The sequence below is a fragment of the Hyperolius riggenbachi genome, chromosome 3 (assembly GCF_040937935.1).
Source record: "Hyperolius riggenbachi isolate aHypRig1 chromosome 3, aHypRig1.pri, whole genome shotgun sequence".
In the NCBI taxonomy this organism is placed as follows: domain Eukaryota; kingdom Metazoa; phylum Chordata; class Amphibia; order Anura; family Hyperoliidae; genus Hyperolius; species Hyperolius riggenbachi.
The window spans coordinates 513,528,630-513,555,997 of NC_090648.1; the positions used below are offsets into that span (position 1 = coordinate 513,528,630).

At 44.3% G+C, this 27,368-nt stretch overlaps 1 protein-coding gene across 1 annotated transcript in view; it reads right to left on the reverse strand.

Annotated features, from left to right (window-relative positions):
• Positions 1–26,599, reverse strand: part of GLRA1 (glycine receptor alpha 1) — a 284,975-nt gene extending 258,376 nt beyond the window's left edge. Inside the window, exon 1 of the mRNA XM_068273147.1 lies at positions 26,325–26,599. Coding sequence (XP_068129248.1) covers positions 26,325–26,380 — 56 coding nt within the window. The 5' untranslated portion in view covers positions 26,381–26,599. The remainder of the gene's footprint in view (positions 1–26,324) is intronic.
• Between the last annotated feature and the right edge of the window lie 769 nt (positions 26,600–27,368).

The window sequence follows — 27,368 nt, forward strand, 5'->3', positions numbered from 1 at the left end:
CACTGACACCCACAGCCCACTGACACCCAGAGCTGTGTGCACACTACTGCTGTTACCTCATTACACTGCAGGCACAGAACCACTCCAGTGTATTATTATATCACTGTATTCTGATAGTACTATTGTATCTCTGTGTGAGACACTCCACAGCCCACTGACACCCAGAGCTGTGTGCACACTACTGCTGTTACCTCATTACACTGCAGGCACAGAACCACTCCAGTGTATTATTATGTCACTGTATTCTGATAGTACTATTGTATCTCTTTGTGTGACACTCCACAGCCCACTGACACCCAGAGCTGTGTGCACACTACTGCTGTTACAGGCACAGAACCACTCCAGTGTATTATTATGTCACTGTACTCTGATAGTACTATTGTATTTCTCTGTGTGACACCCCACAGCCCACTGACACCCAGAGCTGTGTGCACACTACTGCTGTTACCTCATTACACTGCAGGCACAGAACCACTCCAGTGCATTATTATGTCACTGTACTCTGATAGTACTATTGTATCTCTCTGTGTGAGACACTCCACAGCCCACTGACACCCAGAGCTGTGTGCACACTACTGCTGTTACCTCATTACACTGCAGGCACAGAACCACTCCAGTGTATTATTATGTCACTGTATTCTGATAGTACTATTGTATCTCTCTGTGTGACACCCCACAGCCCACTGACACCCAGAGCTGTGTGCACACTACTGCTGTTACCTCATTACACTGCAGGCACAGAACCACTCCAGTGTATTATTATGTCACTGTATTCTGATAGTACTATTGTATCTCTGTGTGACACTCCACAGCCCACTGACACCCAGAGCTGTGTGCACACTACTGCTGTTACCTCATTACACTGCAGGCACAGAACCACTCCAGTGTATTATTATGTCACTGTACTCTGATAGTACTATTGTATCTCTCTGTGTGAGACACTCCACAGCCCACTGACACCCAGAGCTGTGTGCACACTACTGCTGTTACCTCATTACACTGCAGGCACAGAACCACTCCAGTGCATTATTATGTCACTGTACTCTGATAGTACTATTGTATCTCTCTGTGTGAGACACTCCACAGCCCACTGACACCCAGAGCTGTGTGCACACTACTGCTGTTACCTCATTACACTGCAGGCACAGAACCACTCCAGTGTATTATTATATCACTGTATTCTGATAGTACTATTGTATCTCTCTGTGTGAGATACTCCACAGCCCACTGACACCCACAGCCCACTGACACCCAGAGCTGTGTGCACACTACTGCTGTTACCTCATTACACTGCAGGCACAGAACCACTCCAGTGTATTATTATATCACTGTATTCTGATAGTACTATTGTATCTCTGTGTGAGACACTCCACAGCCCACTGACACCCAGAGCTGTGTGCACACTACTGCTGTTACCTCATTACACTGCAGGCACAGAACCACTCCAGTGTATTATTATGTTACTGTATTCTGATAGTACTATTGTATCTCTCTGTGTGACACTCCACAGCCCACTGACACCCAGAGCTGTGTGCACACTACTGCTGTTACCTCATTACACTGCAGGCACAGAACCACTCCAGTGTATTATTATATCACTGTATTCTGATAGTACTATTGTATCTCTGTGTGAGACACTCCACAGCCCACTGACACCCAGAGCTGTGTGCACACTACTGCTGTTACCTCATTACACTGCAGGCACAGAACCACTCCAGTGTATTATTATGTCACTGTATTCTGATAGTACTATTGTATCTCTCTGTGTGACACTCCACAGCCCACTGACACCCAGAGCTGTGTGCACACTACTGCTGTTACAGGCACAGAACCACTCCAGTGTATTATTATGTCACTGTACTCTGATAGTACTATTGTATTTCTCTGTGTGACACCCCACAGCCCACTGACACCCAGAGCTGTGTGCACACTACTGCTGTTACCTCATTACATTGCAGGCACAGAACCACTCCAGTGCATTATTATGTCACTGTACTCTGATAGTACTATTGTATCTCTCTGTGTGAGACACTCCACAGCCCACTGACACCCAGAGCTGTGAGCACACTACTGCTGTTACAGGCACAGAACCACTCCAGTGTATTATTATGTCACTGTATTCTGATAGTACTATTGTATCTCTCTGTGTGAGACACTCCACAGCCCACTGACACCCAGAGCTGTGTGCACACTACTGCTGTTACCTCATTACACTGCAGGCACAGAACCACTCCAGTGTATTATTATGTCACTGTATTCTGATAGTACTATTGTATCTCTCTGTGTGACACCCCACAGCCCACTGACACCCAGAGCTGTGTGCACACTACTGCTGTTACCTCATTACACTGCAGGCACAGAACCACTCCAGTGCATTATTATGTCACTGTACTCTGATAGTACTATTGTATCTCTCTGTGTGACACCCCACAGCCCACTGACACCCAGAGCTGTGTGCACACTACTGCTGTTACCTCATTACACTGCAGGCACAGAACCACTCCAGTGTATTATTATGTCACTGTATTCTGATAGTACTATTGTATCTCTCTGTGTGACACCCCACAGCCCACTGACACCCAGAGCTGTGTGCACACTACTGCTGTTACCTCATTACACTGCAGGCACAGAACCACTCCAGTGCATTATTATGTCACTGTATTCTGATAGTACTATTGTATCTCTCTGTGTGACACTCCACAGCCCACTGACACCCAGAGCTGTGTGCACACTACTACTGCTGCTGCCTCATTACACTGCAGGCACAGAACCACTCCAGTGTATTATTATGTCACTGTATTCTGATAGTACTATTGTATCTCTCTGTGTGACACTCCACAGCCCACTGACACCCAGAGCTGTGTGCACACTACTGCTGTTACCTCATTACACTGCAGGCACAGAACCACTCCAGTGCATTCATATGTCACTGTATTCTGACAGTACTATTGCATTTCTCTGTGTGAGACAGTCCTCAGCCCACTGACACCCAGAGCTGTGTGCACACTACTGCTGTTACCTCATTACACTGCAGGCACAGAACCACTCCAGTGTATTATTATGTCACTGTATTCTGATAGTACTATTGTATCTCTGTGTGTGACACTCCACAGCCCACTGACACCCAGAGCTGTGTGCGCACTACTGCTGTTACCTCATTACACTGCAGGCACAGAACCACTCCAGTGTATTATTATGTCACTGTATTCTGATAGTACTATTGTATCTCTCTGGGTGAGACACTCCACAGCCCACTGACACCCAGAGCTGTGTGCACACTACTGCTGTTACCTCATTACACTGCAGGCACAGAACCACTCCAGTGTATTATTATGTCACTGTATTCTGATAGTACTATTGTATCTGTCTGTGTGTGACACCCCACAGCCCACTGACACCCAGAGCTGTGCACACTACTGCTGTTACCTCATTACACTGCAGGCACAGAACCCCTCCAGTGCATTATTATGTCACTGTATTCTGATAGTACTATTGTATCTCTCTGTGTGACACTCCACAGCCCACTGACCCCCAGAGCTGTGTGCACACTACTGCTGTTACCTCATTACACTGCAGGCACAGAACCACTCCAGTGCATTATTATGTCACTGTATTCTGATAGTACTATTGTATCTCTCTGTGTGAGACACTCCACAGCCCACTGACACCCAGAGCTGTGTGCACACTACTGCTGTTACCTCATTACACTGCAGACACAGAACCACTCCAGTGCATTATTATGTCACTGTATTCTGATAGCACTATTGTATCTCTCTGTGTGACACTCCACAGCCCACTGACACCCAGAGCTGTGTGCACACTACTGCTGTTACCTCATTACACTGCAGGCACAGAACCACTCCAGTGTATTATTATGTCACTGTATTCTGATAGTACTATTGTATCTCTCTGTGTGACACCCCACAGCCCACTGACACCCAGAGCTGTGTGCACACTACTGCTGTTACCTCATTACACTGCAGGCACAGAACCACTCCAGTACATTATTATGTCACTGTATTCTGATAGTACTATTGTATCTCTCTGTGTGACACCCCACAGCCCACTGACACCCAGAGCTGTGTGCACACTACTGCTGTTACCTCATTACACTGCAGGCACAGCACCACTCCAGTGTATTATTATGTCACTGTATTCTGATAGTACTATTGTATCTCTCTGTGTGACACTCCACAGCCCACTGACACCCAGAGCTGTGTGCACACTACTGCTGTTGCCTCATTACCCTGCAGGCACAGAACCACTCCAGTGCATTATTATGTCACTGTATTCTGATAGTACTATTGTATCTCTCTGTGTGTGACACCCCACAGCCCACTGACACCCAGAGCTGTGTGCGCACTACTGCTGTTACCTCATTACACTGCAGGCACAGAACCACTCCAGTGCATTATTATGTCACTGTATTCTGATAGTACTATTGTATCTCTGTGTGTGACATCCCACAGCCCACTGACACCCAGAGCTGTGCACACTACTGCTGTTACCTCATTACACTGCAGGCACAGAACCCCTCCAGTGCATTATTATGTCACTGTATTCTGATAGTACTATTGTATCTCTCTGTGTGAGACACTCCACAGCCCACTGACACCCAGAGCTGTGGGCACACTACTGCTGTTACCTCATTACACTGCAGGCACAGAACCACTCCAGTGTATTATTATGTCACTGTACTCTGATAGTACTATTGTATCTCTCTGTGTGACACTCCACAGCCCACTGATACCCAGAGCTGTGTGCACACTACTGCTGTTACCTCATTACACTGCAGGCACAGAACCCCTCCAGTGCATTATTATGTCACTGTACTCTGATAGTACTATTGTATCTCTCTGTGTGACACTCCACAGCCCACTGATACCCAGAGCTGTGTGCACACTACTGCTGTTACCTCATTACACTGCAGGCACAGAACCCCTCCAGTGCATTATTATGTCACTGTATTCTGATAGTACTATTGTATCTCTCTGTGTGACACTCCACAGCCCACTGACACCCAGAGCTGTGTGCACACTACTGCTGTTACCTCATTACACTGCAGGAACAGAACCACTCCAGTGCATTATTATGTCACTGTACTCTGATAGTACTATTGTATCTCTCTGTGTGAGACACTCCACAGCCCACTGACACCCAGAGCTGTGTGCACACTACTGCTGTTACCTCATTACACTGCAGGCACAGAACCACTCCAGTGCATTATTATGTCACTGTATTCTGATAGTACTATTGTATCTCTGTGTGTGACACTCCACAGCCCACTGACACCCAGAGCTGTGTGCACACTACTGCTGTTACCTCATTACACTGCAGACACAGAACCACTCCAGTGTATTATTATGTCACTGTATTCTGATAGTACTATTGTATCTCTCTGTGTGTGACACCCCACAGCCCACTGACACCCAGAGCTGTGTGCACACTACTGCTGTTGCCTCATTACCCTGCAGGCACAGAACCACTCCAGTGCATTATTATGTCACTGTATTCTGATAGTACTATTGTATCTCTCTGTGTGTGACACCCCACAGCCCACTGACACCCAGAGCTGTGTGCGCACTACTGCTGTTACCTCATTACACTGCAGGCACAGAACCACTCCAGTGCATTATTATGTCACTGTATTCTGATAGTACTATTGTATCTCTGTGTGTGACATCCCACAGCCCACTGACACCCAGAGCTGTGCACACTACTGCTGTTACCTCATTACACTGCAGGCACAGAACCCCTCCAGTGCATTATTATGTCACTGTATTCTGATAGTACTATTGTATCTCTCTGTGTGAGACACTCCACAGCCCACTGACACCCAGAGCTGTGGGCACACTACTGCTGTTACCTCATTACACTGCAGGCACAGAACCACTCCAGTGTATTATTATGTCACTGTACTCTGATAGTACTATTGTATCTCTCTGTGTGACACTCCACAGCCCACTGATACCCAGAGCTGTGTGCACACTACTGCTGTTACCTCATTACACTGCAGGCACAGAACCCCTCCAGTGCATTATTATGTCACTGTACTCTGATAGTACTATTGTATCTCTCTGTGTGACACTCCACAGCCCACTGATACCCAGAGCTGTGTGCACACTACTGCTGTTACCTCATTACACTGCAGGCACAGAACCCCTCCAGTGCATTATTATGTCACTGTATTCTGATAGTACTATTGTATCTCTCTGTGTGACACTCCACAGCCCACTGACACCCAGAGCTGTGTGCGCACTACTGCTGTTACCTCATTACACTGCAGGCACAGTACCCCTCCAGTGTATTATTATGTCACTGTATTCTGATAGTACTATTGTATCTCTCTGTGTGACACTCCACAGCCCACTGACCCCCAGAGCTGTGTGCACACTACTGCTGTTACCTCATTACACTGCAGGAACAGAACCACTCCAGTGCATTATTATGTCACTGTACTCTGATAGTACTATTGTATCTCTCTGTGTGAGACACTCCACAGCCCACTGACACCCAGAGCTGTGTGCACACTACTGCTGTTACCTCATTACACTGCAGGCACAGAACCACTCCAGTGCATTATTATGTCACTGTATTCTGATAGTACTATTGTATCTCTGTGTGTGACACTCCACAGCCCACTGACACCCAGAGCTGTGTGCACACTACTGCTGTTACCTCATTACACTGCAGACACAGAACCACTCCAGTGTATTATTATGTCACTGTATTCTGATAGTACTATTGTATCTCTCTGTGTGTGACACCCCACAGCCCACTGACACCCAGAGCTGTGTGCACACTACTGCTGTTACCTCATTACACTGCAGGCACAGAACCACTCCAGTGTATTATTATGTCACTATATTCTGATAGTACTATTGTATCTCTCTGTGTGTGACACCCCACAGCCCACTGACACCCAGAGCTGTGTGCACACTACTGCTGTTACCTCATTACACTGCAGGCACAGAACCACTCCAGTGTATTATTATGTCCCTGTATTCTGATAGTACTATTGTATCTCTGTGTGAGACACCCCACAGCCCACTGACACCCAGAGCTGTGTGCGCACTACTGCTGTTACCTCATTACACTGCAGGCACAGAACCACTCCAGTGTATTATTATGTCACTGTACTCTGATAGTACTATTGTATCTCTGTGTGTGACATCCCACAGCCCACTGACACTCAGAGCTGTGTGCACACTACTGCTGTTACCTCATTACACTGCAGGCACAGAACCACTCCAGTGTATTATTATGTCACTGTACTCTGATAGTACTATTGCATCTCTCTGTGTGACACTCCACAGCCCACTGACACCCAGAGCTGTGTGCACACTACTGCTGTTACCTCATTACACTGCAGGCACAGAACCCCTCCAGTGTATTATTATGTCACTGTATTCTGATAGTACTATTGTATCTCTCTGTGTGAGACACTCCACAGCCCACTGACACTCAGAGCTGTGTGCACACTACTGCTGTTACCTCATTACACTGCAGGCACAGAACCCCTCCAGTGTATTATTATGTCACTGTATTCTGATAGTACTATTGTATCTCTCTGTGTGAGACACCCCACAGCCCACTGACACCCAGAGCTGTGTGCACACTACTGCTGTTACCTCATTACACTGCAGGCACAGAACCACTCCTGTGTATTATTATGTCACTGTACTCTGATAGTACTATTGTATCTCTCTGTGTGAGACACCCCACAGCCCACTGACACCCAGAGCTGTGCACACTACTGCTGCTGCCTCATTACACTGCAGGCACAGAACCCCTCCAGTGTATTATTATGTCACTGTATTCTGATAGTACTATTGCATCTCTCTGTGTGAGACACTCCACAGCCCACTGACACCCAGAGCTGTGTGCACACTACTGCTGCTGCCTCATTACACTGCAGGCACAGAACCCCTCCAGTGTATTATTATGTCACTGTATTCTGATAGTACTATTGTATCTCTCTCTGTGTGACACTCCACAGCCCACTGACACCCAGAGCTGTGTGCACACTACTGCTGTTACCTCATTACACTGCAGGCACAGAACCACTCCAGTGTATTATTATGTCACTGTACTCTGATAGTACTATTGTATCTCTCTGTGTGACACCCCACAACCCACTGACACCCAGAGCTGTGTGCACACTACTGCTGTTACCTCATTACACTGCAGGCACAGAACCCCTCCAGTGCATTATTATGTCACTGTACTCTGATAGTACTATTGTATCTCTCTGTGTGACACCCCACAACCCACTGACACCCAGAGCTGTGTGCACACTACTGCTGTTACCTCATTACACTGCAGGCACAGAACCCCTCCAGTGCATTATTATGTCACTGTACTCTGATAGTACTATTGTATCTCTCTGTGTGACACCCCACAGCCCACTGACAGCCAGAGCTGTATACAATGTGATTTATGCCCTTTAGGGATTAAAACCCGACTTTGTGTCAACTCTGTAATTTTTGGTGGGACTTTTGCCATGGATCCCCCTCCGGCATGCCCCTGTCCAGGTGATAGACCCCTTAAAAGAACATTTCCATGATTTTTGTGGCCAGAAACATCTTTGTAGGTTTTAAAATTTTCCTGCCCACTGAAGTCTATGGAGATTTGCAAATAGGCCATATTTGCATATTTTTGCGGAGATTTGCATTTGAAACTTGTGAACCACAAATTTGATATTCGGCTTTGTAGGTTTTAAAATTTGCCTGCCGATTGAAGTCTATGGCGGTTTGCCTGTTCGCAAACATTTGCGGAAGGTCGCATTGGCGAACGGAAAATTCTATGTTCGCGATATCTCTAACCTGAACTGAAAATAAACAGATGAGATAAATAATTGTATCTATATTCCTATTCCAAAATAGTACTTTCCTTTAATCCACAACGCTTGTAACCACGCATGCGCAGAACTCTCCCAGTCATGGTTGCAAGGGCATAACGAGAGGGGAGCAATCCCTGTGATCACAGGGGGCCCCCAAACTATAAGAGGCCCCCAATAATTGCTTTGCTTCCTCTGATAAAGGGGTTCATCCTTCAGATCAGGTGTTTTGGTGGCTACACTTGTTATGGATATGAAGATTACGATGTCTACACTTTTGTTATGACCCTTGTGAGATGGGCCTCCAGACCGTGAGGTTCACCAGGGGGTGGGCAAGAGGAAGGATGTAAACACTGAGATGCTCCATCAAAGTTTTGTTGGGTGTCCCCACCATTTGTAGTCACACCCTTGTATGGTTGCCAGGCACAGCCACTGAGGAGTGTGCTCGAGGGGGGCGTGGTCAGGACAGAGCCTGCCCAGTAGCAATGATTGAACTTAGTCAAAACTGTTTAAGAGGGGCAACAGCAGCACGATGGAGGGGAGGCCAAGGAATCTGAGGATCCAGGAAGATTACGAGGGTCTGAAAGAAGCCCCAGGTAAGAGTAAATCAAGTTTTGTTTTCTTACTTCAGATGTGCTTTAATTACAAAATAATCTGATAATTTGTCTGGCAAAAGCAATGTTATTAATTCGCTTCAGTAAAGTGTAACTATGCCTTTCAGAGACTTTATACCATTCCCTTTTTTTCTATTAGCTTTATGATTTCTTTAATGTTTTAGAGCAGAGATAAAATTTTGAGCTTCACACCACTTTAAGCAATGTGAACACCTTAAAGGATCACTGCAGTGAGAGTGATATGGAGGCTGCCATATTTATTCCCTTTTAAATAATACCAGTTGCCTGGCAGTCCTGCTGATCTGTTTGTAGATAGATTCAGTAGATTCTGAATAACACCAGAAACAAGCATGCAGCTAAGCTTGTCAGATCTGACAATAATGTCAGAAACACCTGATATGCAGCATGCTTGTTCAGGGTCTGTGACTGAAGGTATTGGAGGCGGAGGATCAGCAGGGCTGCCAGGCAACTAATATTTCTTGAAAGGATTAAATATGGTTTATCTCCATATTCCTCTCGCTACAGTTGGTCTGTGTGAGAGTCCTGCGCATGTGCGGTTCAGAGTTAGAGAACCGCGCATGTGCAGGACTCTCACGCCGGCCGGCATGACGCATGGCGTGCTTGATGGGGACACATACATACGACTTCAGGCCGAAATCACCAATTAACAGGGCCGCCAGCGGGACCGAGGGAGGAGCCAGGAGGACGCCGGGGACCTTGCGGCCTACGCTGGGCTGGCCCCAGTAAAATACAAATAAATTTGCAAAGTGGGAGCCAAAGTTAGACAAATTATCAGCAGACATCCTGCAGCAAAAGTCACATCATTGTTCAAAAGCATTACAAATGCAAATGTGCGAGTTGTTTTCTCTAAACTACATAAAATTTCAGTATTCCGTTTCATTGTCCTGTTGGCTGGTGGTGCTCGTAAGGAGTTACACATTTTGTAATTGTGAATACGTTATGTACAGCATACTACTCTCTATACATATAAATAGTCGCATCTAAACACCAGTGTACTACACATGTGCGGCTATTCAATGCGAAAAATGCATTCGCATGCGAAAAAAATTGTATATATACTTAATTAATGTGAATGACATTTCTCATAATTACGCTAACATGTGTAATTACGGTTAGCGATTATGTTTGCATGCAACATTTTTTTGGGGGTAATTTCTGTCCACCACTAGAGTTGGCATTTTCTGATAAATATACAATAATCGATAGTAAGGTATAGGTCATCCCTCGATAGATCAATACATATAAAAAAAACACAGGGTGAGGGTTGAACAGGTCCATAGCAAATCTGCGGTAAAGGGATTTAAAAAATGCAGCTTTTAATTATAAACCTAAAAAAAGCCCACAGCAGGTATAACAAACATTATAAAAGTCTAGGTGTCAGCATATTCAATAGCAAGATTAGCCTGACACACGTTTCACAGCCTTTTAACCAGCAGCTTCTTCAGTGGCAAATCGTTGAAATTATAGTAGTTGTGACAATTAGTGATAGGCCAAACCTCTGATTTTAGGTTCGCGAACTTCCGCGGAAGGTTCGGTTCGCGGAAAAGTTCGCAAACCGCAATAGACTTCAATGGGGAGGCGAACTTTGAAAAATAGAAAAAAATATGCTGGCCACAAAAGTGATGGAAAAGATGTTTCAACAAGGGGTCTAACACCTGGAGGGGGGCATGGCGGAGTGGGATACATGCCAAAAGTCACTGAATGTGCTGTTGCTGCTGGCAGTGGGACACACAGTATGAATTAGCAATGCTGTCTAAACACCACAAGTTTCAGTTTCAAACACAGAAAAAAAAAATTGATCACAGCAGGATGAGCTCTGAAAAGAGCTTTTCTGGGGCGCTATTATAGCAATAAGATTCAGCTAAGCAAGCTAAGAAGCCAAGAGCCTGACTAATCTGTCCCTAGGAGAACAAGTCTGCAGCAGCTGTCCCTACTCTGTCTCTAGCAGGCACACAAGTGAGGCTAATGGCCGCCGGAGCCTGCCTTATATAAGGGGGGGTGGGGCTCCAGGCCTTAGTATAGCCGGATTGGCTACAATGTGCCTGCTGACTGTGATGCAGAGGGTCAAAGTTGATCCTCATAGAGCATTATAGGGCGAATTGAACTTCCGGGAAATTTCTCCTTCGCCTGCGAAGGCGAACCACCCGAAGTTCGCCTGGAACCGTTCGCGGGCGAACCGTTCGGCCCACCTCTAGTGACAATAGAAAGCATATGTGATCGAATGTACATCCAAGATTTAATATCCACCAAACGTCCTTTTCGTCTGGTTAGACCATGAGTAAATATATTGTGGACCAAAATTGGTCACTGGGTTGGTATTAGACAAAAGACCAAAGTAAACATGATACTAGGGACCATCAGAGCATAGAGGGCTATGTAGTATCCCATCAGTAGGTCTGGCATCGCTGGCTTTTTTCTTGTTCTATGTATTTTGTGATAACTATGCAAACTTAAGGGTTTTGAGTTACATATTTTGGCAGTGTCCGTCGAGCCGTCAAAGTGTCCATCAACCGTTGTGCATCTGGTCTGTCGCTGCTGCAGCCATTCGGATCTATCGCCACCGCCGCTCCGGTCCACTGCAGGAGTAAAGGCCCGTATACAGACTGGGGCACCAGCAAAAGCATATGAAGCTCATCATTGGTTTGCAATAGACCTCACCAAGGAGGATTCTCAAAGGTCCGCCACTCAGTGAATCAATAAGAATCCATCCAATGGGAGAGCCTCAATGCCTCTTCCGGGCTCCAATCTGTACACTGGAGCTTCTCCTCTGCAGTGGATCTGTGGCAGCAGCGATGGTGGAACTTCAAGTAGAGCATGACAGAAGATAACGTGACAGAAGACAGGTGAGTATAGAAAAGTTCAAAACAGCCAAGTGAGAATGGGCAATGGCCACTCCTATAGGATTTCAAATGTTCCGATTCCCAGAATGGTTTAGACGGATCCCTTGAAAATGCACTAGTGTGAACAGATCCTATACCTAACATAGGATCTGTTCACACCTCCTTTCCTGCGTTCTGTAGAATGGACAACATTTGTGCATTTTCACAACAAGTGTGAACTGAGCCTTAGTACTGGACAGTTGAAAGAATCATTACTTGCATTTGTTGTGCAGCTCAACAAAGCAGCTTTTACAACCGATCACTGTTTACAGAGACTTAGTTCTATGCTACTAATCTTTTAGTTACCATTATTATCAATTATCTCTCACGTTTATTTTCCGTGAGGCTGGGAACAAACACCGTGGTGCGTGCAAGGTCGCGTTTTGCTGCATATGCATTTGTGCGTTTTTTTTTTGTCATAATGAAGTGCATTTTTAATGGGTTTGCGTTTTGCACATGCGTTTTACTGCATTTGCGTTTCGCACATATGATGGATCACAAGTGCAGTTTTGTGCATTTTGTACGAGTTTCTGATATGCGTTTTATGCAAATTTGTTGGAATGTGGCCAGTATAAAGCATGCTCTTGCTTCATTTCTCTTGTGGGTTGTGTAGGAGAGCTAGGAAGTTTGTGGTTGTTGGAGTTTACACGTGTGTTTGAGATGCTTAGTTGGAGTTTACACGTGTGTTTGCGATGCTTAGTTGGAGTTTACACGTGTGTTTGAGATGCTTAGTTGGAGTTTACACGTGTGTTTGCGATGCTTAGTTGGAGTTTACACGTGTGTTTGCGATGCTTAGTTGGAGTTTACACTTGTGTTTGCGATGCTTAGTTGGAGTTTACACGTGCGTTTGCGATGCTTAGTTGGAGTTTACACGTGCGTTTGCGATGCTTAGTTGGAGTTTACATGTGTGTTTGCGATGCTTAGTTGGAGTTTACACGTGCGTTTGCGATGCTTAGTTGGAGTTTACACGTGCGTTTGCGATGCTTAGTTGGAGTTTACACGTGCGTTTGCGATGCTTAGTTGGAGTTTACACGTGTGTTTGCGATGCTTAGTTGGAGTTTACACGTGTGTTTGCGATGCTTAGTTGGAGTTTACACGTGTGTTTGCGATGCTTAGTTGGAGTTTACACGTGCGTTTGCGATGCTTAGTTGGAGTTTACACGTGCGTTTGCGATGCTTAGTTGGAGTTTACACGTGTGTTTGCGATGCTTAGTTGGAGTTTACACGTGTGTTTGAGATGCTTAGTTGGAGTTTATACGTGTGTTTGCGATGCTTAGTTGGAGTTTACACGTGTGTTTGAGAGTGCTTAGTTGGAGTTTACACGTGTGTTTGAGAGTGCTTAGTTGGAGTTTACACGTGTGTTTGAGATGCTTAGTTGGAGTTTACACGTGTGTTTGAGATGCTTAGTTGGAGTTTACACGTGTGTTTGAGAGTGCTTAGTTGGAGTTTACACGTGTGTTTGAGATGCTTAGTTGGAGTTTACACATGTGTTTGAGATGCTTAGTTGGAGTTTACACGTGTGTTTGAGATGCTTAGTTGGAGTTTACACGTGTGTTTGCGATGCTTAGCCTACACTTCAAACATCAAACTCTCTACTGTGAAAGTAGAAGCTTCCATTAAATGATCAGCACACATTTTCAATGTCCTCTCTGGCTCATCACTAGGAAGTCAACGGGAAGCGGAAATACATCATCAAACTTGTTTTTTATACAAAAGCGCAAAAATGCAATAAAACGCTATACCTCTGCGTCACCATTGACATAATTATGTGCATTTTAGATGCATTTTGGAAAAATATGTAGCAAGTTCTGTGTTTCCAAAACGCACATTGCAGAACGCAAACAATGCGTTTTTTCATGCGGCCCATTGACTTACATTATGCGTTTGACGCTAGCATTATTGCCTAGTGTAATCCTACCCTTAAGTTTGCATAATGTACACATCCAGGTCACCAGCTAAATACTGCTGCTCTGTACAAGGGCAACTGTGCTACAATAACCACACAAAAAGGAATTCTCCCCAAATTATGAGATAAAAGGAAAGTCCCAGCACTAACATCCTGTTCTATTTGAAAACATCACAGTATGGAACAATGTATGCATTAGTATGACTCATGCTGCAGTGGTAGGAGGTGTTCTGCTTTGGCCGTCTTACAACATAGGACAAAGCTCCAACCGCTAGAGAGATATACACAAATATGCCCTAACAGCCATTCCAGGCATCCTACATGCACACCAGCAGCTTATCACGATGCAGAACTTTGATTGGCTCGCTTGCAGCATGGCACACCACAAAAAGGGCTTGATTCACTGAACCGTGATAACTCAAATATCACACCTTATCAAAGATATCACACCTTATCAAAGATATCACACCTTATCATAGATATCACACCTTATCAAAGATATCACACCTTATCAAAGATATCACACCTTATCATAGATATCACACCTTATCAAAGATATCACACCTTATCATAGATATCACACCTTTTCAAAGATATCACACCTTATCACAGATATCACACCTTATCAAAGATATCACACCTTATCAAAGAGATCACACCTTATCAAAAATACCACACCTTATCAAAGATATCACACCTCATCATAGATATCACACCTCATCAAAGATATCACACCTTATCAAAGATATCACACCTTATCAAAGATATCACACCTTATCAAAGAGATCACACCTTATCAAAAATACCACACCTTATCAAAGATATCACACCTCATCAAAGATATTACACCTCATCAAAGATATCCCACCTTATCAAAGATATCACACCTTATCAAAGATATCACACCTTATCAAAGATAGAACACCTCATCATAGATATCACACCTCATTATAGATATCACACCTCATTATAGATATCACACCTCATTATAGATATCACACCTCATTATAGATATCACACCTCATCAAAGATATCACACCTTATCAAAGATATCACACATTATCAAAGATATCACACCTCATCATAGATATCACACCTCATCAAAGATATCACACCTTATCAAAGATATCACACCTCATCAAAGATATCACACCTTATCAAAGATATCACACCTCATCATAGATATCACACCTCATCAAAGATATCACACCTTATCAAAGATATCACACCTTATCAAAGATATCACACCTCATCAAAGATATCACACCATATCAAAGATATCACACCTTATCAAAGATATCACACCTTATCAAAGATATCACAGCTTATCAAAGATATCACACCTCATCAAAGATATCACAGCTTATCAAAGATATCACACCTTATCAAAGATATCACAGCTTATCAAAGATATCACAGCTTATCAAAGATATCACACCTTATCAAAGATATCACAGCTTATCAAAGATATCACACCTTATCAAAGATATCACAGCTTATCAAAGATATCACACCTTATCAAAGATATCACAGCTTATCAAAGATATCACACCTTATCGAAGTTATCACACCTTATCAAAGTAGCATAGCGAGCGCTATGAACCCACAGGGGCTCAGGGCAGGATGAGTGCCATTGCCAATTAGCAGGCATAAGTTTGTAGCACTCGCTATGCTACTCTGATAAGGTGTGATAACTTCGATAAGGTGTGATATCTTTGATAAGGTGTGATATTTGAGTTATCACGGTTTAGTGAACCAACCCCAAAGAGCGGTGCAAGTTTTGGATTTGCATGAGGCTGACAATGTAAGTTTCAAATAAACCTTATCAAAGATATCACACCTTATCAAAGATAGAACACCTCATCATAGATATCACACCTCATTATAGATATCACACCTTATCAAAGATATCACACCTTATCAAAGATATCACACCTTATCAAAGATATCACATCTCATCAAAGATATCACACCTTATCAAAGATATCACACCTTATCAAAGATATCACACCTCATCAAAGATATCACACCTCATCAAAGATATCACACCTCATCAAAGATATCACACCTTATCAAAGATATCACACCTCATCAAAGATAGCACACCTTATCAAAGATATCACACCTTATCAAAGATATCACACCTCCCTGTCACATAACATGCAGAGATGGAAGCTGTGTGGTGATTGGCTGTACGATGCTTGTGCACTGAAGAAGAGTGAAGAGGACCTGTCCTGCGGCCAGGAGGAGGCATAATGCTCCACTGCCACTCTGCATTATGTACAGGAGTGAGCCGGACAGAAACAGGATAACACAGGATTGCAAAACACCAATGGGGATCCTCCCTAGCAACAGGGAAGATTTTCATTGGTTCATTGAGTGGAGTTGAGTGGTGCTGCTACTTCGCAGGGTTCCCATTAGTCTTTTGCAGTCCAATTGGAGTCTGATGCTTCTGCCGTGATTCCAATCTATCTATAAACTAGCGCTTGCCCTGGGCAGTGGAGTTGAGCAATGTGACAGCAGCGGCGGAAGACCGAGACACAGAAGACAGGTGAGTATAGCAGGAACGTACACGGCATCCAGCCTAGTGAGAGCGGACATTGTGCCTCCTTAAAGTGAACCAGAGACAAAACACCCTCATGTATGTTACCATATATATCAGTGGGAACATGACAGTAAACACCCAATCTGCTCTCTGTTTCATCTTTCACTGCTCAGCCTGTTTGTTATCAGCCCTGATAAAATCCCCCACTGAGCATTCAGTCTGGCTTTGCCCGTAATGATTATAGCTGAGTCAGTCTTCCTTGATGTCTTTTCAAGCCCAAGCTTGCCCCCGTCTGGTTCTGCTTTTCTGCTACAAGGATACATAGCAGGAAAGCAGAGCTACAACGGGGCAGACTTGGGCTTGAAGAGACATCAGAGAAGACAGACTCAGCTATAATGATTCCGGGACAAAGCCAGACTGAATGCTCAGTCAGGGATTCTTATCAGGGCTGATAACAAACAGGCTGAGCAGTGAAGGATGAAACAGAGAGCAGGGTAGGTGTTTACTGTCATGTTCCCACTGATATACAGTATATGGTAAAATACATGAGGGTGCTTTGTCTCTGGTTCTCTTTAAGCTTTGATTTTGTCAGCATCCACTTTCTCAGCGATCCGGGAAAAATCGCACAGGTTCCATGTTTGCATTCCGTTTACTGCAATGGATCAAACAGATCCATTGCAGACTGATGAGTGTACACAGATCCTATACATAACATGGGATCCATGAACATATCTGTTTCAACAATGCGGAAACAGTATGGTTGTTTTTTTCCTAGTGGGAGTTGATCCTGATTGCATCAGTAATACAATTATATTGTCTGACACAACACACCACTATGTATTACTGTGAATGTAGCCCAGTGCACACTGCGACTTTTTCCCTCCATTGTGCAGCAATCCTGTTTTTAATGGATATGCAGCGTGTGTAGCTGGCCTTATAAATAATCTAAAGGTTCCATTAACCGATCGATCATTTCCGAAATCTCCACGGTAATCGAGGGGAAATGATTGGTTATGATCATCAAAGGCCAAATTCCTGTTAACCAATCCAATCAGATTGATGGGATTGAGCTGAAAAAAAAGTATTGATTCCATTAATGTGATTTCATTGGCCAGAGGGAATTCGGCCGTTAATGGAATTGACCATTCATTTCTGACTGTTTCCAATTGATTACCAAGGCATTCTATCAGAAACAATCAATTGGCCAGCCAGAATCAGCAGAAAGTGCATTTAATTGGCCCAATTGCAAACTACATAAACGTTGTTGCCTTAAATTTACATGCAAACCAGAATTATAACCATGTCGCTGACCATCTCTAATGAGAAACTGTGATTGTCCTCACTTCCTGTGTCTGAGACCTCTATGGTACCTCACTTCCTATGTCTGGGACCTCTATGGTACCGAACTTCCTGTGTCTGAGACCTCTATGGTACCTCACTTCCTGTGTCTGGGACCTCTATGGTACCGAACTTCCTGTGTCTGAGACCTCTATGGTACCTCACTTCCTATGTATGAGACCTCTATGGTACCTCACTTCCTATGTCTGGGACCTCTATGGTACCGAACTTCCTGTGCCTGAGACCTCTATGGTACCTGACTTCCTGTGTCTGAGGCCTCTATGTGACCTTATTTTCGTTTGTCTGAGACCTCTATGGTACCTCACTTCCTATGTCTGAGACCTCTATGGTACCTGACTTCCTGTGTCTGAGGCCTCTATGTGACCTTATTTTCTTTGTCTGAGACCTCTATGGTACCTCATTTCCTTAGTCTGGGACCTCTATGATACCTCACTTCCTATGTCTGAGACTTCTATGGTACCTGACTTCCTGTGTCTGAGGCCTCTATGTGACCTTATTTTCTTTGTCTGAGACCTCTATGGTACCTCATTTCCTAAGTCTGGGACCTCTATGATACCTCACTTCCTATGTCTGAGACCTCTATGGTACCTGACTTCCTGTGTCTGAGGCCTCCATGTGACCTTGTTTTCGTTTGTCTGAGACCTCTATGGTACCTCATTTCCTAAGTCTGGGACCTCTATGATACCTCACTCTCTGTGTCTGAGACCTCTATGTGACCTTGTAAGAGTGAACAGAGGCGCCAGCAGGATAAAAGGTTCTAAAAGGCTTAAAATCCCTCAGGAGGTGGTGGTGGACTCGCCTCCCCGAAGGAGACAAGATACCGTCAGTTTTATGACAACAGGTTTATTAATATACTCCAAAACAAACAGTGCAACGCGTTTCACGGGTATGTTCCCGTTTCCTCAAGCAATAAACAGATAGGGGTACACTGTATAGTCTCAAGGTCACGAATAGCGCCTCTGTTCACTCTATTCGCACTATTCGTGACTATACTGTGTACTCCTATCTGTTTATTGCCTGAGGAAGTGGGAACATACCCGTGAAACGCGTTGCACTGTTTGTTTTGGAGTATATTAATAAACCTGTTGTCATAAAACTGACGGTATCTTGTCTCCTTCGGGGAGGCGAGTCCACCACCGCCTCCTGAGGGATTTTAAGCCTTTTAGAACCTTTTATCCTGCTGGTGCCTCTGTTCACTCTTACATTATCAATATCCACCCCTGGTGGAGGGGTTGATCCCCATTTTTCCTTATCTACAGAGAGCGACTTTTAATCCTGAGTGAGGACAGGTCTAATCTCCTCACCTGCCTGTACAGTGGTTACCTAGGCGGTAACCCACGTTTGTGAGTATATACATTGTATACTTTTCATTTCCAACCCCCTGTTTTGCATATTACACTATATTGGGCTCTCTGTATTTCTTTTGTCTCTATGTGACCTTGTTTCCATATTCCTATGTCTGAGACCTCTGTGGGACCTCACTTCCTATGTCTGAGACCTCTATGGTACCTCACTTCCTATGTCTGGGACCTCTATGGTACCTCACTTCCTGTGTCTGAGACCTCTATGTGACCTTGTTTCCTTTGTCTGAGACCTCTATGATACCTCACTTCCTGTGTCTGAGGCCTCTATGTGACCTTGTTTCCTATGTCTGAGACCTCTATGTTACCTCACTTCCTATGCCTGAGACCTCTATGGTACCTCACTTTCTGTATCTGAGGCCTCTATGTGATCTTGTTTCCTATGTCTGAGACCTCTATGGTACATCCCTTCCTTTGTCTGAGACCTCTATGGTACCTCACTTCCTGTGTCTGAGACCTCTATGGTACCTCACTTCCTGTGTCTGAGACCTCTATGGTACCTCATGCCTTATGTCTGGGACCTCTATGGTACATCCCTTCTTTTGTCTGAGACCTCTATGATACCTCACTTCCTGTGTCTGGGGCCTCTATGGTAACTCACTTCCTATGTCTGAGACCTCTATCGTACCTCACTTCCTGTGTCTGAGACCTCTATGTGACCTTGTTTCCTATGTCTGAGACCTCTATGGTACCTCACTTCCCAAGTCTGGGACCTCTATGGTACCTCACTTCCTATGTCTGGGACCTCTATGATACCTCACTTTCTGTGTCTGAGACCTCTATGTGACCTTGTTTCCATATTCCTATGTCTGAGACCTCTGTGGGAACTAATTTCCTATGTCTGAGACCTCTATGGTACCTCACTTCCTATATCTCGGACCTCTATGGTACCGAACTTCCTGTGTCTTAGGCCTCTATGTGACCTTATTTCCTATGTCTGAGACCTCTATGGTACCTCACTTCCTATGTCTGAGACCTCTATGGTACCGAACTTCCTGTGTCTGAGACCTCTATGGTACCTCACTTCCTATGTCTGAGACCTCTATGGTACCGAACTTCCTATGTCTGGGACTTCTATGGTACCGAACTTCCTATGTCTGGGACTTCTATGGTACCGAACTTCCTATGTCTGAGACCTCTATGGTACCGAACTTCCTATGTCTGAGACCTCTATGGTACCTCACTGTGTCTGGGGCCTCTATGGTGCTTCACTTCATAAGTCTGGGACCTCTACGATACCTCACTTCCTGTGTCTGAAGCCTTTATGTGACCTTGTTTCCTATGTCTGAGACCTCTATGGTACCTCACTTCCTATGCCTGAGATCTCTATGGTACCTCACTTCCTATGTCTGAGACCTCTATGGTACATCACTTCCTATGTCTGAGACCTCTATGGTACATCACTTCCTGTGTCTGGGGCCTCTGTGTGACCTTATTTCCTATGTCTGGGACCTCTATGGTACCTCACTTCCTGTATATAGGACCTCTATGTGACCTTGTTTCCTATGTCTAAGACCTCTTTGGTACCTCAATTCATGTGTCTGGAATCTCTAAAGGACCTTATTTCCTATGTCTGAGACCTCTGTGTGACCTCACTTCCTGTATCTGAGACCTCTATGGGACCTCACTTTATTTGTCTGGGACCTCACTTCCTCTATCTTTGTTGAAAAGATGTACCCACTTCCTATCAGGACAGGAGGTGAGGGTACAAATCCTAGATGGGGATATAGATCATTAGAAAGGGAAGTCACCTCTGACAATTGTCAGGTATTCTCACTGCAGAACTAACCCCAATTGATGATGATCACATAGCTTTGTAGTCCAGCTCACTCTCTGCCTTCGAGCTACCACAGCAATAGATTAAAGCAACATGTGAGACGGAGGTGGGTTGGAGGGGAATTAAGATACTTACCTCAGTAGTAGAAAATCTCTGACTCATCCAGAGGCTTTCCAGATCTCACTGGAGCCCACCTTTCCTGCACAGGACCCTCTTTGTCTCCTGGTTGTGCTCCCGATTGTGGACAAACTCATTCACACTGGACACGTGCATGCATCGACTTTGGTCTACTGGGCATGTGCAGAGCTTACTTGCAGATGCCTAATCCATAGTGGGAGAGAAGCCACACGAGACCTATTCAGCAAGCTCTGATCCGGGAAACCTCTGACTTGCTAGAGGCATCCTACTTCTAAGGTAAGTGTCATTTTTTTCCTTTTACTTTGCTTCTGGTACACTTTCAATCTCAGTATGCACGTAGATAGTTGAGTCTGGCACTTCTCCTCCTCACATTTAAAACGCTTTATTAAGTTAAATTGCTGTCCAAACTAATAGTAATGTATGAAGTTTGTATTAAAAAACGACATACCATAACTGTTTCGAGTGGTCCGCGTCTTCAGAGGCTATGTGGCCCCGCGGACCACGTGAAACAGTTGTGTGGCGGCCCAAACCGCCTTGCTCCTCCACAGCCTACGTCTGCTTATGGTATGTCAATTGTCGATTTTTAATACAAGCTTCATACATTACTATTAGAATGGACAGCAATTTAACTTAAAGTGAACCTCCAGACTAAAAATCTACTCAGCAGCACTGAAAAGGCTCGGTGTTTCTTTAACAGTTTCACAGCATCAGAACTTTGTTTTTATTACCCAAGCCTCATTTTTATCTGCACAGAAGAAAACTTCCCGGGAATTTTTTCCCCCCTGATGCTGTGCAAAGCATGATGGGATTTCTGATGTTGTTGTTCTCCTACTGCTGTTTTGGTGCAAATTTGTTTTGTTTTTTTTATTTTGAATTTGAGATTTGAAGCCTAGTGTGCGCAGCTGGGAGGGGTGATCAGGACACAGGACAGTAGTTGGAACTGTGTCTCATGCTCCCTGTCACTTCTTTTCAACCAAAAAGATGGCTGCCCCCATGAAAAAGATGGCTGCCCCCATGAAGTCACAAACATTTGCCTGTTCTTATAAAACAGGGTGGGTAAGAGATTATATTACCTATCTATTTTAATTAACATAACTAATGTAACTTAATGACAGTATGTTTGTTTACGCTGAAGTTCCCCTTTAATGTGAGGAGTAGTGCCAGACTCAACTATCTAGGTGCATACTGAAGTTCAACGTCTATGGATTTCCATGTCTTGGAGCACACCCCGATACTCACACTAACGGCAACCATAACTGCTGTACCCCCTAGACTCACTGTACTCCATCAGATTATGTGTCACATCAAAGTTGTAAGTACATTGTGACTACATCATGCTGCAGTGCCAGCCATCTTTCCTTCTTCCTTTACTCTTTTAATCTCCCCAGTGGGTTCAAAAAAAGCAATAAAATCCCTAATTAAAAGTCCAAGCAAGATCTTGGGGAAGCCTCAACAGTAAATGTCCTTTGCTCACCTGCTAACCGCGTTCCCCAATCAACCACAACATACTGAAGAGTATAGACTAACATAAGTTGTTTTTTTTTACCACCTACCATACACTTAAAGTGAACCAGAGACGAAGCACCCTCATGTATTTTACCATATATATCAGTGGGAACATTAAAGAAAACATCTACCCTGCTCTCTGTTTCATCCTTCACTGCTAAGTCTGCTTGTTATCAGCTCTGATAAAATCTCCGACTGAGCATTCAGTCTAGCTTTGCTCAGGAATCATTATAGCGGAGTCTGTCTTCTGTGATTTCTTTTCAAGCCCAAGCCTGCCCCCTGCTGGCTCTGCTATAATGACTCAGATATAATGATTCCTGAGCAGGTAGGAACAGAGAGCAGGGTAGGTGTTTTCTCTAATGTTCCCACTGATATATATGGTAAAATACATGAGGGTGCTTCGTCTCTGGTTCACTTTAATCCTGGTACAAGCTTTTGAATATGATTGGCCAATCACTGACCAATAATACCACCTCTGTGTAGTATAAGAAGTTACCTACACAATCTGCTCATAGTATTTAATATCTTTTGCCCCTCATACTACATTAAGATGGTAAAATTAGTCAGTGATTGGCCAATTATAATTAAAAGTGTCTACAAAGATTTATGGTTGGTACACAAAATCAGATCCCTAAAAAAATGATCATTCCAAGCAATTTACTAATCAGTAATCAATCATAAGTCGAATCAACATGCATATGTGTAGGATGGCCCTTTTGTTTAACCTATGGTTCCTGCCAAGTTATGGTGGGTCTTCTGCTCCCTTAAAAGTACATTTATTGGTTGTTTACTCATTTATGTGAACATACAAGTGTAAAGGTGCATACACACATCCAATTTTGATTGGCCAATGATTGCCCAATATTACCACTCCCATGTAGTACAGGAGCTTACGTACCCAATCTGTTCCTAGTATTTAAAATCTGTTAGTTCTCATACTACATGGATAAAACTGGCCAGTCATCGGCCAATCAAAATTGGATGTGTGTATGTACCCTAAAGCCTGGTACACACCTTAAATTATGATTGGCCAATCACTGAATTATTTTATTACCTCCATGTAATATGAGAGTTGACCTTCACAATCTGCTCATAGTATTCGATATCTGTTGACCCTCATCATACATGGAGGTGGTGAAATTGGTCAGTGATTGGCCAATCATAATTGAAAGTGTGTACTAGGCTTTAGACCAGGCATGGACAAACTTGGCCCTCCAGCTGTTAAGGAACTGCAAGTCCCACAATGCATTGCAGGAGTCTGACAGCCACAGTCATGACTCATAAAGGCAAATGCATTGTGGGACTTGTAGTTCCTTAACAGCTGGAGGGCCAATTTTACCCATGCCTGCTTTAGACCGATGACAGCAGCACACCCTATCACTTTACAAGTGTGTATTGGTTGTTTGCTATTGGTCAGCAGGCCAAATAACTACAGTACTGATCAACAGACCAACTGATTATTTTGATTGGATCGCTTGTCAGTCAGATGTAGATAAAGGTTGGTGTGTGTCCCTAGATGCCACTGGTGGTTCTCAAACTACACTTGGAGAACCAGTGCTACAGACTAAAGGTGGCCACAAACGGGACAATTTTCTAGCGAAAAATTGTTCGAGCGATAATAAATTCTGATCGGATTGGTTGTAAATAATCTCCATTGATTGAGTACAAGCGATTATAAAAATAGTCGTCTGATTGGATTTTGGTCAAACCAAAATTTGGATTTTCTAGTTGGTTGTGATCGATATGAAGCAAAGATGAGTTTGTTCATGGTGTAGTGAACGATTTTTCTTCCGATCAGAATTATCTGATCGCTCAAAAGATTTTTTGCTAGAAATTGGATCATTAGAGGCCACTTTAAGAGTACATACTGGAAATACCATACACCAGCCATCTGTGTAAACAAGGCCTCAAAGTGTATAACTAAGAGAGTTTGTTGAGCACCTCTGATTAGTGAACTAGGCAAGATCATGTTATGGTTGGCTGCTGTTATAGGTGAATGTAAAAACACCCTGAGCCTGTATTTAGAGGGAATTCAAATTCAGCAGGACAGAACCAAACTCTGCCTCTATCCATACTACCAGGCACATTCCTTTTGTTTTTCTTTACTTAGCAGTATATACTGGGCCTCTTCTATACTAATTTATACTTTATTCCAGTTGTTCTCACCATCGCACCATTCATCAACATTTCGCCCGAACAGAAACGCAGCCAAAAATATGACGCTGAAACTACCCTCCTTAATCAATCATACACTGACTGGGCAAACATTTCTGTCCTGGTTGTGAATTCTTAACAATCCAAATATGCCATCCCAGCCACCTGCAAAACACACAATACATTTCTACAATCAGGTGCAACCTATTTTTACCACGCAGCGTAAAATATTCCTTGCGGCAAAACAAGCGCGCTACCAGTAATAAATCGTATTGATCAGTCTGCGGGGAACGATTTGAAGTGAAAGATCAGGCGATTAATACAAACTAATTTTTGCCTCTAAGGTTGCCCTTGATTTGGGAGAGGAGGGGGGGGGGGTGAGAAGAAAAAAAATTATAAATGACAAAGTATCATTGCTAAACGTATGAGAGAGATTGCATCTGGCTTCCGGGGGTGATGACTTAACTCTGACAAAAGTGATTAACGACCCCCTTGGAAATTCTCTACTGCATCACCGATTTCATTTGCGAAAAGCGTTCGCAGGCTGACATCGACGAGCGGAACGTGAAAATAATAATAAAAACGATGATAGTAAATGACCATCATACAATGTGACTCCAACACATTCATTTTTAATCAATGAAAATATGAATATTCCAAAATTGCAATCCTTTATGGATCAACCTATATTTCCCCTTTTGTGGTAGTTTTTATATGGGGGGTTGTATATAATTAATAGCAATTTTATAGCAAAGGTTGCAGCCTTGACCAGCTGTAAACAGAACCAGCCCCTTATCATCCAGGATAAAGGTTACCTTGTCCACTGAAGCCTAATTTATGGTGTCAGGCCCAATCATATCATTCTCTGCACACGCCTGATCATGCCTCTCTCTCCTAATATTTAATATTCTAAAAGGCACGTTTAAGAAATAAAAAAAACAGAAGGGTAAAACGAGACAGTGGCAGACCGGTGGCTGCAGTACCCCCAGACTTCCAGCAGTGGCCGCACTCCCGCAGGATAACAGAGGGGGCTCTATACGGTGTTTTCATCAGCACTGCGGTTACGGATTTTGCAGCACTAATTGCATAAAGTCCCTCGGATAGGTTTGTTAAGTGTACCGGTCACACGTTACACACACACACACATACATACATAGACTGGCAGGAAAGAAGCCCCTCTGCGATATGAGCAGCAATAGACTGAGATAGAATGATCATAAGCTTACCTGAAGAATACGAGGGTCTCCCATAGGTAGATGCCCAGAGCGCTGAGGCTGCACATGCTGGCGGGTGTCCGGGAATCAGGCTGGACAGCGCAGGGGGGGTTCAGCACCAAGGACAGCGCAGGAGCAATCAGGACCAAAGATAGAGCAGGAGAGATTCAGCACTGAAGACAGCGCAGGAGAGATCAGCACCTCGGACAGCGCAGGAGAGATTCAGCACTAAAGACAGAGCAGAACAGATCAGCACCATGGACAGCGCAGAACAGATTAGCAGCACTGCAGGAGAGATCAGCACCGCGGACAGCGCAGGAGAGATTCAGCACCTCGGACAGCGCAGAACAGATCAGCAGCACCGCAGGAGAGATCAGCACCTCGGACAGCGCAGGAGAGAGATCAGCACCTCGGACAGCGCAGAACAGATCAGCACCGCGGACAGCGGCTGTGTGCCTCAGCCTGCAGCATAGGACGAGCTCCTGCCCAAAAAGTGACTGAACAGCTCCCTGGCCAGGCAGGCGAGTCCTAGGACCTGCTGATCACTGCTGTATTCCAATAGTAGCAGTAGAGTATTCCTGCCATCCCCGGTGGTGGATCTCAGACAGAGGGTGGGGAGGAGGGGGGGACCCTCCAGGGCAACACGAGACCCCCTAATACTCCCAGCAGGACTTCTTCAGCCTTCCCTGCAGCCAGCCTGTGACTGTCCCATTGCCTAGTGAAGGGGGGAGGAGGCCGTTCCAGCAAAGCACAGGCTTGGATTTATGTTAAGTTTCACAGTCCTGGGGCATGTAATTGGGAGGAGAGCAGCAGATCAGTGTGGCCATGCTCTGCCTTTAGCCTGATCCCAGCCCCATGCTCTGTCAGGGCAAGCTTGCACTTCTTAGCATACTCCTTACTGCAGTCATTTACTAAACTACAGGGAAAAAAAAAAAAAAAAAGGTGAAATGATGGAGAGAGAGGGGGAAAAAAATAGTAAGGCTCTCCAGTGTTAGGAGTCCCTCCCCTCCGCGCTGTGATTGGTTCCTGTGCTTTGAAAATGCCCTAGGCGTGCTG